This window comes from Peromyscus californicus, unplaced genomic scaffold (genome assembly GCF_007827085.1).
Source record: "Peromyscus californicus insignis strain IS unplaced genomic scaffold, ASM782708v3 Scaffold_6__1_contigs__length_162567912, whole genome shotgun sequence".
Classification (NCBI taxonomy): domain Eukaryota; kingdom Metazoa; phylum Chordata; class Mammalia; order Rodentia; family Cricetidae; genus Peromyscus; species Peromyscus californicus.
In genome coordinates, this window is record NW_026294584.1 from 63,824,271 (window position 1) to 63,837,578 (window position 13,308).

The 13,308-nt window shown below is 47.2% G+C and overlaps 1 protein-coding gene across 6 annotated transcripts in view; it reads left to right on the plus strand.

The window, feature by feature from the left end:
* The window catches only part of Dpp6 (dipeptidyl peptidase like 6), an 883,656-nt gene that overhangs the window by 811,359 nt on the left and 58,989 nt on the right, over positions 1–13,308 (plus strand). For all 6 annotated transcript variants that reach the window (XM_052721907.1, XM_052721909.1, XM_052721906.1 and 3 more), the window contains exons 13-15: positions 9,043–9,150; positions 11,050–11,141; positions 12,421–12,468. In XM_052721907.1, coding sequence (XP_052577867.1) covers positions 9,043–9,150; positions 11,050–11,141; positions 12,421–12,468 — 248 coding nt within the window. The remainder of the gene's footprint in view (positions 1–9,042; positions 9,151–11,049; positions 11,142–12,420; positions 12,469–13,308) is intronic.

Below are 13,308 nucleotides of genomic sequence, written 5' to 3' on the forward strand. Positions count from 1 at the left end.
GAGGCAATAAAGTTATCTTCAAATCCTGTTAGAAAAATCAAAACAGATTTGTATCCAAAGAATCATTGCAGAGAAGGCTAGGGATGTAGCTCAGTGGTAGAGCCCTTGCTTACCGTGTACAAAGCCCCAGGCTCCATTCACAACAAAGACTATAAAGGAATCATGACTAAGGAACACAGGTGTGTGTTTTTATTGACATGGAGAGTCCATTTGTTGAAAATCCAATTGTCAGCAATAGCTCCTGTGTTGGTTCCTTTCCTGTGGCTGTGATAAAACACAAGGCCCAAAACCAACTTAAGAGTGAAAGAGTTTATTTTGGCTTAGGATTACAGAGGGCCAAGGGCCCATCATGGTGAGAGGCAGGACAGCAAGGGGAAGACATGTGGCAGGGACAGGAAGCTGAGAGCTCACATCTTCAAGCACAGACCCAAAGCAGAGGAAGCAAACTGGAAGTAGGGAGAGGCTATGAACTTTCAAAGCCTGCCCCCAGTGACATACTTCCCCCAGCTGCACCACCTCCCCAAACACCACCTCCAACTGAGGACCTCCTGCTCAGACACTTAAACCTCGATGGGGCATTTGTCATCCAAACCTCTGCAGCACCCGGGCGTACTCTGGAACTCTGATGACCACACATCTTTTGTTACTTATCAGAGTAAGAGCCTCGCAAATGCACAGTTACTTCCATACATACCTTTTCTCAGCTCAAGGCCAATCTTATCCAAAAGAGGAATGGCTCAGTGGACTCACTTTATTCCCCTTTTTCCAAGTTTGGATACCAAGTCCAAGCCGAGAGGTTATCAAGAGAGAAGACTCAGGCACCCCGAGATACAAGCATGCCCAGAGTTCTTCATCCCACCTGGACTATGAGTATCTAAAGTGTTATTTATATGCTCATCTTATACCAGGTAAAATGCCAGATAGGAAAAATATAATCATTCTTAAATCTCTCATCTATATTATTGTCTATGTTAAACTGCTACCTAATTGCATCCAGTACCATACTAGACTCTGTAAGTTTTAAAAATTATTACCGTCAAAGACATATATGATAAGTCCACAACTAACATGAAACTCAACTGTGACAAATGAGAAAGCCTTCCTGTTGTGTGACACTGTTCCTGGGGAGATAAACATCTACTCACCCCAGATAAGGAACCGATGCCAGACCAAAGTAAGGATGCCACCCGAGTCCAACTTGGTAAACCAAGGAGCTTCAGTGGTCTTACTCACAAGTCAGCGGGTGAGGGGATGCTCACAAAAGCAAAACTAATTCAAAGACAGCTGCTTCAACAAAAGCCCACCCCAGCATGGATGACAGATCACAAAAGCTGGAAACCTGGAGCTCACTGTGCAACCTACAGACGTCTCAACAGCTTGGAGATTGCCTTTCCCAGGTAACTCAGTTGGCCTGAGTCACTCCCAAGTGGCTTGGCCATTCTTATAGCTGCTATAGTCTTGAGAAAGGCAGGACCGAGTAACCCTGGTCAGCTTCAGGGACTTCCTGAGACTATTGAGTTGTTTATTTCCTGAGTGTCCCTGAGGGATGAAATGTTTCACCCCCCCCCTTAGATTGACCTCTCTTTTAACATCTGTATATTAATGAGCTTCCTTCCATGACAGAAAGTTTTAATCATGGAGGAAACTGCTACAGAAAACGTCCCTTTAAATGAGGTGCAAAGCAAGGTTTACTCTCTCATGGCTTCTATTCATCATGGAGCTGAAAGTCCCAGGCAGAATAACTAGACAAGAAAGAGCAATGAAAGGTGTCCACAATGAAAGGAAGGAATAAAATTATCCCTGTTTTCAAAAAGGAGAATATTAAATTGTTTCTGTTTTCAGATGGCACAATCTTTAGTAAATCCTAAAGATTTACTACACACACACACATATATGTGATATATATATATATATACATATATATATATATTAATATTAGAATAAAGACAGTAAATGTACAGAGTACATAATCAATGTATAAAAATCAGTAACATTTCTTCAGCAGGATTTCCTGAACTCAGCCTAATGTTTGGCTGTGGGTCTCTGCATCTGTTTCTACTAGCCTTTGGATGAAACATCTCTGATGACTATTAGGCTAGGCACCAATCTATGAGCATAGCAGAATACCATTAGGCATCATTACATTGACTTTTTTCCTCCAGTAGTGTTTGATTCTATCCTAAATCACTGGGCCATCCAGCATCTGGGTCCTGGCACTGCAGACATTGTCGGGTATGGGCTCACTTCTCTGGCATGGGTCTCAGGCTGGACCAGTCATTGGTTGGCCACTCCCACAATCTCTGTGCCACTCTTAACCCATGACATCCCCTAGGCAGAACAGACCGTGGGTCCAATGTTCTGTGGCTGGATTGGTGTCCTAATCCCTTCACTGGAAGTCTTGCCTGATCACAGGAGATGACCAGTTCTGTGAATCCTGCTGAAGAAAGGAAGGAAGGATGGTAGGAACCAGAGGGGTGAAGGAAACCACAAGAAAATTCACAAAATTAACTAACTTGGGCTCATAGGAGCTCACAGAGACTAAACCAACAACCAGGGAGCATGCATGGGACTGACCTAGGCCCTCTGCACATATGTGACAATTGTGTAGCTTGGTCTTCTTGAAGGACTCCTAACAGTGGGAGCAGGGACTGTCTCTGACTCTTTTACTGGCTTTTGGGAGCCTCTTTGGGTCATTTGAGACATAAATGACCAACAGATACTTGAAAAATACTTGACATCACTAAGAGAAACACAGGTTGAAATCACAAAGTGAAATAACCTTACAGCTGATAGAATATTATCAAAAAAGACAAAAGATGTGTATTAGAGAGAATATGGAAATACAGGGAACCTTGACACCCTGTTGGCAAGAATGTAATTCAGGAAAGTCTCTGTGGAAGACATCATGGAGGTTCCTCAAACATCCCATTACTGGGTGTATATCCAAAGGAAACGAAATAAGAATACTGAAATTACTCCTGTGTCACTGCATCACAGTTACAACAGCCAAGATGACCTGATTGTCCAGCAAGAGACAGAAGGCAAAGAAGATATGAGATGTAAGAAGGAAACGTGAATGAAACTAGAGGATACTGCGATAAGTGGCAGAAGCCAGGCACAGAAGGATGAACACTACATGCATCAGTTATTCATCACATTGCTGCATAAAATACCTGACCGATAAACTCAAGGAAGGAAGAGTTTATTTGGGCTCAGGGTTTGAAGTGATACAATCCACCATGTCAGGGAGTCATGGCAGCAGGAGTGTAGGGCAGCTAGTCACATGACTGTATCCACAGTCAGGAAGCAGAGAGATGAATGCGGTACTCAGTGGGCTTCCTCCTTTCTCTCTCTCTATTCATTCTGAGAACCCAGGCCACAGATGGTGTCACTCATAGAGAGTCTTCCAGCAGTTAATCCTGTTGGGAAACACCTCACACAAACCCCAAGTTGCACCTCACCAATGTTCTAGGTGGTTCTTAACCCAGTAAAGTTGGCAATCAAATTAACCACCATTAACTGCATGTTCTCATTCAAAGGACAGAATAGGTGGTTATTGGGAATGGATGATGCTGGGGGAATGTTGGCTGGTGTCAATTTGTTTTCAGGAAAAATCGGCTCAGGCAATTCTAATGCACAGCCTGGTTCAATCATTAAAGTGCTGTATTCTTTACATTTACACAGGGCTAGAGAGATGGCTCAGTGGTAAGAGTACTGGTTGCTCTAGCAGAGGACCCAGGTTTGATTCCCAGCACCCACATGGCAGCTCACCAGCCATCTGTAACTCCAGTTCCAGGGCATCTGATGCCCTCTTCTGACCTCCAAGGGCTTCTGCATGCCCATGGTGCACATAGACTCATACAGTCTCATGAACACATACACATAAATTTAAAGAAAATAAGATTTATTAGTAGATTCTAAGTTGTACTTGAAATTAAAAAGTTGTATGTATTCATTAACTCCATTTGGTCATTCTTCAATGCATATATATTTCAAAATAATATTTTTATTTGATAAATATAAATGTTGTCAATTAAAATTTTTTAGCTATAAAGACATGAATCAGCTACTCTCCTTCAGCATATGTTGTATGTGGAATGTATCAGGATATTGATCCTTTTATCAAGGTTGAGTAATATTCCATTACATGGATATACCACAGGTGCCTATTGAAGGAGTCCCAATTTGGCAGCTATGGATGGTACTACTGAGGCCATAATGCTGAGTGAGAAGAGCAGACACAAAAGGCCCCCTGTGATATACTTCTCATAAAACATCCAGAATAAGTGCATCCACAGAGACAGAAAGGTGGCCAGTGGTGGTCAGCATGGTGGTGGAGGGTGTTTTGGTTGGGAAGGAAGGCAGACAGATTCAGAGCTAGAGGAGGCAGCCGTATGATGTCATGAATAGACTAAATGCTAGGATTGCTCAGTTTTGTTAAATGCTCGACTCATGAATTTCACCTCAATAGATTTTTTGGAAATGAAACAATGAGAGCATAGCATTGTTCCCATCTAGATAAGATTGCTCATAAATCCCAGGCATGGGAGTGGACTAGGCTCAGGAGCTGTGTTTTGGTGTTCTGCCTCTGACAAGAGGGAAACCAGGAAATTTGGGGGTGGGGCATGGAGCAAGCACAGAGAAATTACACAGGCCGGGTTTGAAAGGAAGTAAGAACAAGCTCCCAAAAAGCCCTGCTAGAAGTATGTTGGGCATGGGGGATAGTTCAGTGTCCTAGCACTCTACCCCAAGGGACTTCCCCTGAGCAGCTACTTCCTATCTGGTCTCACTCCAGTCCCTGGACGGACACACTGCCTTGTCCTGCAGGTCTGGGGACGAATCCTCCAGCTGTCCTTCACTGTCTTCCTCTTCAACATCACAGAGTGGCCACAGAGCCAACACCAGCTGCATTTTCCTGTATTTTCTGACTGAACATCTCACCATGTGGGAGAAAGCCACCAGCTCGGACATGGAGCGTGAAGGTTGAACTTCCAAACAGCACTCAGGAAACCAGGCCCTTCCCCAGCAGCTTGAATACGGAGGAATAGTGGCATTAAATTCATTATTTTTACTGTTTCAAAATGCAAATTTCTAATTCACCAAGCAAGTAGCTGATATTTGAGGAAGCAATCACTTTAAATGTGTGAGAAACTAGAACTAGAGAAGGTGGCTGCACAGAGCCATGGATGCACTAAAGGCCCATCTTGTTAAGTGTTTTATTAAAGCACCGTGTTCTCTACAGGAGCACTTGTCTCTGAGACACTGTGTGGCTCCTTCAGGCAGCCCATCCATTCGCACTGGATAGGTGTGTTCCATCCTGGGCTGCCAATGCAAGCCACTGTGAGGCTGACCATCTACACATCATGATCTGGAACCCTATGGGTTGGCCAGGGATGCTGTGACAAGCCATGGTGAGGCTGACTACCTACATACCATGGTCTGAGACTCTATAAGGGGGTCATACTACGTAAGCTCCAGAGAAATTCAATTTCAAATAGCTTCCCAGTGCATTGTTTTTCCCTAAAGGGATTCATGGACACTATTTTTTTTGAAATTGATCTGCATCCTTCTGCATCCTTTGTGGTGCTATGGTGTTGCAGGGCATCATAGGAGCCTATGTAAGACTGGGCTGCCATCAGCTGCCAGGAAGCCACTGGCCGCCCCTTCAGGATCATGAGCATTTCTCATCAGAGGCTACAGGCATGACTTAGGGAGATACACTGAGGCCACACTCCACGGTCCATCCACCTTCTGTGTGTTACAACAGCTTGCTGCACACATCCCAGACGGCCATGTAGACCCAGGGGGATCCTGTCTGCTCCAGTGGACAGTTTCCCCACTGTGGTGCTAGCAGGATGGCTGGCCTGCAGCAGTGCTACCAGCCTCGAGTTATCATAGCCATCTGCATGCCCAGACCTCATCCCCTGCTCTTCTCTCTCCATCTCCTTCCTGGAGCTTCACAAGGGACCCCACAGAGAACCCCAGAAGCCAAAAGGAATGGGTCATAGGCATGCATACGGCTAGCAAGGGCCCTCCCCTCTAAGAATATGCTAGAGAAATAGTAAATTTCTCCTGGCCACATGCATGCCCATCACTGCTGCCAGACTGGCAAGTTGGCCCTGGTGCAGATCCATGACGGCCCTCCAGCCCCAGCACACTTGGGTGTTGAACTCAGAACTGCAGCCTGGCTGAAGCTAGTCTTGTGGGTGAGTTTCTGGCTGTCTTACATATTTAGCCAGATATTTGGTTTTATGATTTCAAACTTTGGGCTAGAAAGTTAGAGGACAGGAGCAATGGAAGAGACTGGCAGAAGCCACACAGAAACTGCACTCCTGGAAGGCTGGCTGTGGAGTTGGGCCAGTCGGGCAGCTGAGCAAGGAAACCATCATCCCCTAACATCAAACAAGAGGCAGAACTGGTATTAAGATCCCAGTGCTCACTTCAAAAAAGCCGTGCACTTTGCCACTAAAAGTTTATTTACTGGACTGGGGAGGTGGCTCAGCCAGTAAAGGGCTTGCCATGTAAGCATGGAGAACTGAGTTCAACCCCCAGAATCCATACAAACAAACACAAGGCATTGTGGGACAAGCTTGTGCTATGGGATGTCTTTCTGTATGCTGTGAATATGTGTTGCTCCCATTGGCTAATTAATAAAGCTGCATTGGCCTATGGCAGGGGAAGATGGAGGCTGGCAGGAAAATCCAAGAGAGATAGTAAGAGGAGAAAGGAGAGTTGGAGGAGACACCAGCCCGCCATTCATGGAGCAACATGTAATGTAATGGGACATAGATAAAACCATGGAACACGTGGCAATACATAGATTAATAGTAATGGGTTGAGTTAAGTTATACAAGCTGGCTAGCAAGAAGCCATGGTCCATACAGTTTGTGATTAATATTAAGCCTCTGAGTAATTATTTCATAAGTGGCTCTGGGACTGCAGGGGCCAGGTGGGACTGAAGAAACTTCTGGCTACAAGCTTGCAATCCCGACACCGGGAAGTGAAGACAGGAGGATCCTTAAGATTCACTGGCCATTCAGCCTGGCCAAATCAGCACGTCCCAGTCCAGTGAGAGACCCTATCACAGAACACAGGGTGGACAGTGTCCTGAGGGAAAACAGCCAAGATTGGCATCTGGTCTCCAATGTACACACACACACACACACACACACACACAGACACACACACACACACACACACACACACACACACACACACACACACACACACACGTTTACTACATGAGCAAGTTTCCAAAGACTGGCAGATGCCTTCCTCGGCACATTCTGGAAGGTCCTGGAAAGCAGTGGACCAATGACCTCAGAAGCTGAGGCCTCTTCAATATGGGTACAATGCTTCTGTCCAGAATCAATCATATTACTTTTAATCTTTGTCCAAAGTGCAAACATTTCCCCCAGAAAACTAGGGGACTATTGCCTCGTCCATCGCGTGGTTGGCAAACAGAAGTCCATCTAAAAAGCCAAATTAACTGCTGATCTTTTCCACTCCCTCTCCTGTTAAATACCACACTCCCAACTCTAAATAGGAAAATCAATATTTGCAGATTAAAGGTTTCATTTTATTGCAAATATTCATGAAGATTAAATGTCATTTTAATCACATGTTAGTTCATTTCTCCGAGCACATCGTGTTTGCGTGTGTTCCTTCACTGTGGGGAAATGAGTTTTTCCTGGGCCAGCTGCGTTTTGTTTACTGTTTGCTCTCATCCCTGCATTATCAGGCAGCCTCTTGAATCACAATATAGATACACCTTAGCCATAACTGGAGGAGCCAGCTAGTTGGCGTTTACTAATGGGAACCTCCAGACTCTGATTTCAGAGTGTGGCAGAGATGCTCCTGTACCAAAATCACTCTCTGCCCATCGGTGGCCACTTCCCCCTAGGGCAGGCTAAGAGCTGCCAGTCCCTGCCTGCTCAGCTGTTGGGGTGCCAGGAATAGAGCATGGTAACAGGATACCCCTCGGGTCTTATATCCAGTTGGTAGCCCTGACCCCAGGGTTGATTTCAGGGAGAAGTGACTATTGTTCAGATGGATGCACCATCTAGTACTTACCTCTTCGGGATGTCCCTAGTGAGAGCTGGGCCCATAAGGGCTCTTTCTGCTGTCTGCATTTTAAAATAGATACAATTGATCCATTTGACTGCCTCCTCAATGGGTGAATCAGTGTGATTTTATTGAGAAGAATAGAAGACAGGATTAGAAGAGGAAAAAGTGCAGTCTGTGACTATTCCCCCAGTTGCCTTTGGGCTGGTGTATGATAAAAGTCAGTACAGCAGCTTTGCATGCTCACAGCTTTCACAGCAGCTCTTGAAGTCCTATGTGTCCCCAGGCCTAGTTCCCTCTCGTGAGGTGTGTTTGATGTGTGCACAAGCCCATTTCTTCACTGATCTTTGCACACTGGGCGTAACTGCCCTTTGGATGTGTCTTTGCAACTGTGTGTGTGTGTGTGTGTGTGTGTGTGTGTGTGTGTGTGTGTGTGTGTGTGTGTAGGGTACATGTACATGTTTGTGTAGTATGCACAAACATGTATGTGTATGTGCATGTGGAGGCCAGATGTTGACATCAGGTGTCTTCCTCAGATACTCTCAACCTTATTTTTTAAGATAGGCTCCCTCACTGAACCTGGAGCTGACCAAGTACATTAGGCTGACTGGCCAATAAACTCAAGGGATCCACCTGTCTCTGCTCCACAACACTAGGGTTATAGACCCTTGCTACAGCTCCTTGCTTTTTACATGGTTCTGGGGATCTGAACCCAGGTCCTCATGCTTGCACGGCTGAGCCATCTCCAGCCCTAGTCTGTGAATTTAGGTGCCCCTTTTTCCCTCTGCTTTTAGAAAACCAAAGGTCTGACTCTCTAGTCCCAAAGAGAGTGAAGGCCCCACACAGACCCACAGACCCCCACAGCTCCCTCTGTCATTAGAAATCACACATGGAATACCTGAGGGTGCCCTTCTCCCCACTCACTCTCCATGCTCCCACACAGTTTTGTGTTGATGGGCTTATCATCTTTGTCCACAGAATGAGGAGCCCGTGTTCTCCAAGGATGGCCGGAAGTTTTTCTTTGTCAGAGCGATCCCACAAGGGGGACGGGGGAAATTCTACCATATCACCGTGTCATCATCCCAGGTAAGTCCCACTGCTTTCTATGCTGCTGTGCTATTGGTCCTGGCCTCCGGAGGAGCACACTCACCCTTCCCAGGACCTCAAGGGGCCTTGGGAGATTGATGTTCATGGATGGATTCCAAGGGTGAGGGCGGCATGATGTTTGTCTAAGTGCAGAGGCTCTGAGCAGGGCAGTGACTGGAGTCTAAATTTTTACTGATACTCAAGAACATGAACATGGAATATGACATTTCTAGCAACAGTAGAGGGATACAGGAACTCATAGGTGGGTAGCAATGAGGATTCAAGATGACCGCTGAGTACTTGTCTGTCCGTCCTGACACTTTCCCTTCCCTCAAGACCACTTTCTGCTCCAAGTCTTTTATGAGTCTCCTTCTAACCACAGTACTGCCTCTACCCTGAGCCAGAAGCATATCTGACCTTAATGATACCGTAGCTGCCACTCAGATTCACCTGCTCTTGTCAGGCAGCTTAGGATAGGTGTGGATGAGCGGGGAAGAGGATATCTGGTGAATGCCTGTCTGCAAGCACTGTCGCCACCGGAGAGCTGCCTGGACGCTGAGTTTTGAGACCTCTGTCCTGAGACATATGGTGGGAGGGACAGGCGTGTGCTTGGCACTCTGTGTCACCAACCCCATCCTCTGTGTGAAGACTTTATTTTAAAGCTGACTGAGGTGATCAAGAATGAGGGCAAGTGTATAGAATGTAATTAGGAAGAAGGCTGTTTAGAAACACTGTGGGTAGGAAGTGGGAGGAGCATGTATATGGTGGTGGACCCAGAAGAAAGGCCACGGGACCATCCCCTCAAGAAACATCTGGGAGGGAGGAGAGAAGGGCACGGAAATGCCTTGGGTGGGAATGATGGCTACTCCCAGCTTAGGCAGGCATTTCTGTTTTCTAGCCTCTCAATCACATGACTTACAGGATATCCAAAACCTCATTTGATTTGTTCACGTTCTCACTGGGGCTGTTTCAAGCAAGATTTAAATTTTTTGATGCTTGCATTCAGTCCCAGTTTCTAAATTGTTGCAGATGATCAGAAATTGCTGAGAACCCCTTAGCATCCTTCAGAAAGTGGTTCCTACCTTGCTCCAGACACCCACACTCTTGCCCTGGCCTCTGCTTCCAAGCTGAGGACTGCCTGAGGCTGCACTGCCTTCCTGAATCCACATCTACACTCAGGTACACACACACACACACACACACACACACACACACACACACACACACACAGCCTGCTCCTAGGTCAGCAGTCCCAAGTATTGGCCTCCATCACCTGAGTTAGGCTCCATCCCCTCCACACTGGCTCCCCAGAGTATATACCATTCAGAACAGCCACCCACAGCTGCACCTCAGCATCCCAGCTGAAATTTGAATGCTGCTTGCACCTGGAGCTATGATGGCAGGTCCTGTGTGACTGCAGTATAGGGCTCTGGGAGACACTTGAGAAGTACGCTAGCTGAGCAGGAGTCACAGTCCTGGACTGTGGCACCTGGACCCCAGGAAGGAATACAGCGACAGCCAGAAGAACTACTACTGAGTTTCTTCCTCCCAACTCCTTCCTGATTTTGCCTGATTTTATCCTTTCCCCTACACACTCTCTTTCCTCCATCCTGGGTCCTAACACAAACATTAAATTCACAAGTGCATTGGCCTTAAGTGTGCATCTGTAGAATGTGGGATGAGGTACCAGGAACAAGCCCTACAGAGGGACCATGTGATACTGCCATTAGTGACACTCAGACCAGGGAGTGAGCATCACAGAGAATGCTGAATTCAAGCCAGGCCACACGGAAGAGAAGCAGGAAGGGGGTGGATATGGCCCCATTCTGACAGGCTCCAGAATGAGGCACCGAAGCTGGAGCCCAGTGTCTCCTTCCTCACATCTTGTCTGTATTTCAGCCCAACAGCAGCAATGACAACATCCAGTCCATCACCTCTGGGGACTGGGATGTGACCAAGATCCTGTCCTATGATGAGAAGCGGAATAAGATGTAAGTGAGAACCGGGGGCTGGGTCCCAGGAGCTGTCTCTCACTGCTAGCAGCCCCACTTGTTTTTAGTCAGATATACTGGGAGAGGGCAAGCGCAGCTCAGGAGGCCTCCTCTGCCCTTGGAGATCATAGCACTCACCCCTGGCTTCATGGTGAGCCGAGGTACTGACTCAGCCAACTTCCAAAGCTACAAGGCACCATGACATGGGGAAGCTTCCACAGACCAGTGAGGCGACATGGATCACAGAGATTGTTTCTCTCTAATAGCTGTTTACTGAGTCTCTGTAGACCTGGGCACAGGCTGAGGGTGTCCCCAGCACATCTCACTAATACTATGGTTGTATGTTAGGATAGGTATGCTTGCCCATTTAAAGACAAACTAAGACATGTGCTGGGAAGACAGTTCCGTTGTTAAAGTGCTCACTGTGCAAGCATAAGGACCTGAGTTCAGTCCCCAGGACCCCCATAAAATGCCAGGCGTGGTGACATGTGCTTGTAACCCCAGTGCTGGGGAAGTGGGGCCCTGGAGCTTGCTGGTCAACAAGTCTCGTCTAATCAGTGAGCCAAGTCCCAGTGAGCGATCCTGTCTCAGAAGAAACCAGATGAACAGCTCCCGAAGAATGATCCCCAAGGTCAGCCTGTGGCCTCTACAGGCAAGTGCACACATGTGCGCCTGTGTACACATACACCTGCATACACACAAGCAGGCACCTATGTGCACATACACACATGAAATAAAAATAAATACCAAGATGCAAAGAAATTAAGCTGCTTTCTCTGGATTGTTCAGTGGCTAACAGGGGGTAGCCAGATTTCACTGTGTCGGAATCCAGGCCCAGCCCTGTACCTGATGCTGCTCGGCCTCACTGCTCACCCAGGGGGCACTCTCAGACTTAGGAGAAAACCAGCAGACCAGGTTTTATGGGATCATATAAAGTCTTCTCTAGTCCTTGCCCACCAGGAGGTTACTAATCTGTAGGCAGACCCGCATGTTCACATCTAGGTGTGTACTGCCACTGCCCTCACTACTACATCAGGACCAAGAGCTCTGGGGCCAGGATCGGCGCAGGAGATACCTGATGTTGACAGTGTGTCCCTCTGCCTATAACACCTGGCCTTCCCCTGCTGTGGTCATGAGTGCTGCCAGACCTAACATGAGCGTTGCTCATTCTATAGGCCACGGTCCCTGAGAGGCACTGTGAAGATGCTAGGGTAGGGCTTGTGGCCTGCAAATGTGCCCTGGGGCAAGCTAACCATGTGTACCTTACCCATGTCCACAGCTATTTCCTGAGCACAGAGGACCTGCCACGAAGACGACAACTTTACAGGTAACTGACTCCCAGGCCAGCGGGGCCTCCTGGCCTCACAGGATCACAGCTCCACAGCAGATGGGAGGCAGCGAGGGCAGCTGAGTACCTAGAAAGCCATGAAGAGTAAAAAGTGCAGAAGCCACCAGACCCAAGGCCTCAAGTCTTGTTTCTGCTTTGGTCAAATTGGTGTATACACACACACACACACACACACACACACACTTCTTTTCTCCTCTTGAAGAACTCTGCCTGTCTTACTCCTGTATTCAAGTGTTACCTTGGCAGACCGCCCTCATCTGTGTGTTTTGAGGACAGCTGCATCTGGTTTGGGAATGGACCAGTGACTGAGTGGAGAGGAGGCTGGCTTTGCCATGTCCCTTCAAGCTGCATGCTGGCTGGCTGTGTGAGGTCATGGCCCAAGTTCCATGACCTCAAATAATGTATAAAATGAGTGGGCATGCTAGGAACCCAGAAAGGGACCAGATCTAAGATCACCCTCTCAACAGTTCATCCTGTTAACTACCCCTTACTGGTGTCACATGAGAGGGCTTTGTTCTGAGGTAAACTTGGTTCCTACAAATTTAGAGGAAAGGAGGAACAGTGGGTGTTTCTGGACACTTCTTAACTAGGAGAGCTGCAGCTGGCTTCTCCCTGAGTATACAGTGGCCACTGGAAGGGGCCTTGGGCAGTGTGGACCAGAGAAGCCAGAGAAGTCCCCAGAACACAGAGGTCTCCCCGCCAGCCAGTGGAATCCATGCTGAGTATAAGGCTGCCATGAGTGGGAAGGGCCTTGCTATCATGGACCTGCTTCTTTCTCTCTGTAGACTGTTTGCCACTATAAGCCTATATCATGAACAT